Source organism: Austrofundulus limnaeus, unplaced genomic scaffold, assembly GCF_001266775.1.
Source record: "Austrofundulus limnaeus strain Quisiro unplaced genomic scaffold, Austrofundulus_limnaeus-1.0 Scaffold84, whole genome shotgun sequence".
Classification (NCBI taxonomy): domain Eukaryota; kingdom Metazoa; phylum Chordata; class Actinopteri; order Cyprinodontiformes; family Rivulidae; genus Austrofundulus; species Austrofundulus limnaeus.
In genome coordinates, this window is record NW_013952486.1 from 1,625,275 (window position 1) to 1,629,601 (window position 4,327).

General features: G+C 39.3%; 1 protein-coding gene across 1 annotated transcript; it reads left to right on the forward strand.

Moving 5' to 3' along the window:
- Positions 1-980: 980 nt before the first annotated feature.
- il12b2 (interleukin 12B 2) lies at positions 981-3,637 on the forward strand. The gene is made up of 6 exons (XM_014011714.1): positions 981-1,232; positions 1,318-1,596; positions 1,824-1,926; positions 2,921-3,111; positions 3,195-3,343; positions 3,420-3,637. Exons 1-6 carry the CDS (start codon positions 1,151-1,153, stop codon positions 3,540-3,542), a joined length of 927 nt encoding a protein of 308 aa, XP_013867168.1. The 5' UTR covers positions 981-1,150; the 3' UTR covers positions 3,543-3,637.
- Positions 3,638-4,327: the final 690 nt, after the last annotated feature.

Consider the following 4,327-nt stretch of genomic DNA (forward strand, 5'->3'; position numbering starts at 1 on the left):
GTAAAAGTACTTTTACTTTCCGGATTTTTATGAACCGTTTTATAACTTTTACTTAAGTACTTTTCTCATCAGTAAAATTGATCTTTACCTAAATAATTTTCTGTTGAGGTATTTTTAATTTTACTTAGTTATTCTTTTTTAAAGTACTTTAAAGACCTCTGCATTTAATAGTATTTGTGAACCAGTTGTTAACAAATATCATTTATCATCGGAATATATCAATTTTTATGAAATATTTCATTATTGTACACATTTTAGATTAAATTGTGTCTATGTTTTTTAAGACCTTTTCTGGTACAAACAGTACCTTGTTTGGACCAGTAGTATTTTTTGAGATCAAAGACTGGTCCTAACATAGTTGAACATTATTTTTGGGGGATTAGCGGTTTGGTTGGGACTAAGGTGGGATTTGAGTTTTCTTTAGCGTTAGTTATGTGCTGGGATTTGTAAGAATCAGGGTTGAGATACAGAAATGAATGGGCGTCAATGAGCGGTCCTAATAGGGACAGAAATACCAACTGTGTGTGTGTGTGTGTGTGTGTGTGTGTGTGTGTGTGTGTGTGTGTGTCATGTTTTTGTAGACATACAGTCCAGTGTGTCTGAAATGCTTCATCATCACAAGGGCTGAATAAATGTCAGCGGGCACCCCCCGCCCTCACTCAACACCCACATTCCTTATCTCTCACTGCCTTGTTCGAAACTCACAGTTTCCTTGTTTTTAAAAATAAAATTTGTCATTCAAATCAGACTGGAGGAAATGCAGCCTGCCACCACCGCTGTGGTTCTTATCAGTGAATCATCGCTGGTCAGTTTCATTCACACCTCCCGAGGTGCTACTAGGGGGCTGGCTGAGTGTTGATGATGTTCTCTATAAAAATCAAGCTCAGCGGAGAGTTAGCTCACAGATCTTTATCTCCTGTTTGCCTTTCCGCAGCCTCAGAGCAGCGTAACTCCGACCAAAATGGTAAGAGGCCATTTTAAATAACAGAGGCGTGTTTTTAGTATTTTTTAAAAATTTTGCTCATAATCTGATCATGTAATTAAACTTTATACAACCAAAGGTCTTCCTGTTTACTAAAATGACTTCAAATTTAATCATGAGCTGAAGATTTCAAGCAAGTAAAAGTTGATYATCGTTTTCTTCTTTCAGATGAGTTTATCACCGTGGCTCACTGGACTTCTGTTGATCAGCCTAACTGGAGCACATGGACTCAGCCACTTCCCAGAAAACTGTAGGTCCATTCATTAGCTTCAGTTGTTTTTGGCACAGTGTGCTTAGGCACGCGTCGATTTGAATTWCCTTTCTGCTCTGTCCAGTTGTGATTGCAAAAAGGAACGACAACGGCCCGGTCACGCTGACCTGCAGGGAGGCCAGCGAAGGGACCGTCGTGTGGAAGCTGAACGACGAGGACGTCGATTTCGAGGACCTCGACCACTATAAGAGCGATGGTAAAAATCTGATCGTGTCAGAGATAGACGCACCCTTGCTGGGAGAGTACAGCTGCTGGACAGGCGAGGAGAAGTTATCCTCAACCTTTCTGCTGCAGGAGGCTGAAGAACAGAAGGCTGGGGATCAGAATGATAAGGAACAGAAAGGTAAGGAAAGTTAGAAAACAGGTGAAGCCATCTTCAGAAATTGCTTGTATTTAGACAGCAAATATTTTCAAAGCTTCAAAGCTGAAAACCTTGAGTGAATAATCTATCGTAACTAATCCAAGTAACTACAAGCACCTTTTTATGAATCAATGCTAAATTAAAAACCTTACACAAACTTTTTCTCTTTGGGTTCTAAATACACTTGTATTCATCGTGTCTCTTTTCAGACTCTTTCCTCAGTTGTCGAGCAAAGTCTTACGATTGTGACTTCACCTGCAGCTGGAACAACAGCCATTACACCGCTGTGCGTCTTGGAGTTGGCCAAGAATGGTAAGAAACACACTCGAAAAATAACTAGGGAGTGGAATTTTCTGACAAAATGCAGCATGAGTGCTGAGGGCTGAACGACTGCTAAAATCTGCTGAACAAGCTCAAGTTCAAACAGAACATTTGGTAAAAGCTGTAACACAAGTAGCCTGGACCGCAGTTCCACTCAAGTCTAGTGTCCCTTCACTGCCCGTATGAAGCAAAGCGAAGGACAAGGTTCTGGTTTTTAACCAGGCTAGCACACAAGCTAAAAGTAGCAAACAGCTAAAAAGTTGTAGCTCTATATTAGCTAAAACCTTAATCTACAGCAAAATGTTAACATTTGCAAAAGTCTAAAGGCCCTRTCACACTGTAACATTTTAGACAACTTATGCYAATTTTGGAGACTTCTATGTTGGAGATTAAATTTAAAAAAATCAACTGGAAGCCTCTTTTATGCATGTACTGTAGTGCTAACAAATTCATCAAACATCTACAAGTTTTATTAGAAATTAAGTTGAAAATAATTTAATAAGTTGGCATAAGTTGTCTAAAACCTTATAGTGTGACAGAGGCTTAATATTGCTTTAATTGGCAACAGCTATAGCTAAAAGCTTACGTAGTAAAAGAGCTAACTACTAAAATTAGCAAAAATCTGTCTAAATACTAAAAATAAAAGTAACACAAGACAAATGAAAATATGAGAAATAACGAAGTAGCTAACTGTTACCAAAAGGCTATAATAAATGCTGTTTATACCATAAAAGGACAAAAACAGACCAAGTATGCTAAATCAAATTTTGAAGAATACTTTAGAATCAAACAAATAGAAAAAACATAAATAAATAAATAAATATTTTGATTAATATAAAAGTTACTAAAACAACATTTTATAGTTTTAATTCTTCTAATAAGACCAACATTTTAATAAAGGCTAAAATAGCAAAAAGTATGCAGAAGTGAAAGTTTTAATGTTTGTTTCTGAGTGGAATATGTCACTGAAAACCTTTTTGTATAGCGCCACACACCAGGAGTCGTGTCACTGGGTGAGCAGCAGTGACGTCCGGAGCGAGGGGTCCCAGTTCGTTCTGTCCCACACCCTCTCACCGTACGCAGAGGAAAGCACCAAGCTGGAGGTGACTGCCGAGGCCACCAACAGCAACTTCTACTTCCTCAGTGAAAACAAGAAGTTTTATCTCCGAGACATTGGTGAGAAACAAATCATGGCCTCCGTTTTCCCACATATAACTCCCGTCACTGTCACAGTCAGCACCGTGTCTCTGCTGTTCCAGTTGTCCCCGATAGTCCCCACATCGTCCGGTGTCAGGAAGTGGACCAGGAACTGAACGTGACCATCGATCCTCCGTCCAGCTGGTCCACTCCTCACAGCTTCTTCAGCCTGGAGCACGAGATCGAATACGTGTTCAGGGATGATGGCAGCGTACGTATCGGACCTCTCACACGTCTGTCATGATGTCTGCTCTGCTTTCTGACTGTGGGATCTCTTCCGACTTTAGAAACGGCGGTCTCTGTCCACTCTGATACCGAGGGGGATCAGCAAGCTGAGGGTTCGCTCCAGGGACTCGGTGGTCCTCTCACCCTGGAGTCAGTGGACTCCGTGGAAAAATGTAACCCACTGAAATTTGAGCCCATCACTGTCAGCTTCTGCATTTTCATATGTGTTAACTTGTCTGCAGTGTTTACGTCACATTTAGGATTTTATAATGATGCCCCCCACCCCCATCTGTCTATTCACATATTTATGGTTCAGAAAAAATGATTTCTATTTAATATTTATTTATTTATTTATTTATCTTAAATGCATTTACAGATAAGTAACACACTATTATTATAACAGCTTTATGAGTGTTCACAAACTATTTGTTAATGTTGAAATCAAAACACTGATGAGGAGCAGCTTATKGAAATACTAAAAACTTCTGCAGCTTCTGTTTCTGCAAATAGGAGATCTAAATGAGGGAGTCCTCTCCGAGGGTTTTAACGTCTGCTATGTGCTTGAAACAGAATCTTGAAGGAGTCTGGTTGAGTCTGACCTTTAGCCAGAGCTGCACACAGTTTGTTTCTTGTTGTTATTTTCTGTGTTTGTGTGTCAGTGTTTCTGTGCAACATTGTGGTTTTGTGACGTGCAAAAGACGTGTCTATTAAAAGAGCTTCCTGCCTCCTTCCCTTGTACATGTTTCTTTTTCATTTACGTGTTGCTTGTGTCATGTGTCAAGTGTGGCTCGAGTACAGAAATGTCCTTCTCTTTAAAATCCATGTTCTTGTTTTTCATAGGTGGAATAGAAGTATTACATTTCCTGATATTTAATGAAGTTATAGTAAAAAGATAAACATCAATGCGTTACAAAACTAAAAGCACATTGTTAAAATTTAAACAGCTTCTTAAAATCTTTACACCTGTACT

Coding starts and splice junctions, on each gene's coding strand:
- il12b2 (XM_014011714.1), top strand. CDS start 1,151: ATGAGTTTATCACCGTGGCTCACTGGACTTCTGTTGATCAGCCTAACT. Junction 1,927..2,920: donor CTTGGAGTTGGCCAAGAATG/GTAAGAAACACA, acceptor CTTTTTGTATAG/CGCCACACACCAGGAGTCGT. Junction 3,112..3,194: donor GTTTTATCTCCGAGACATTG/GTGAGAAACAAA, acceptor CTGCTGTTCCAG/TTGTCCCCGATAGTCCCCAC.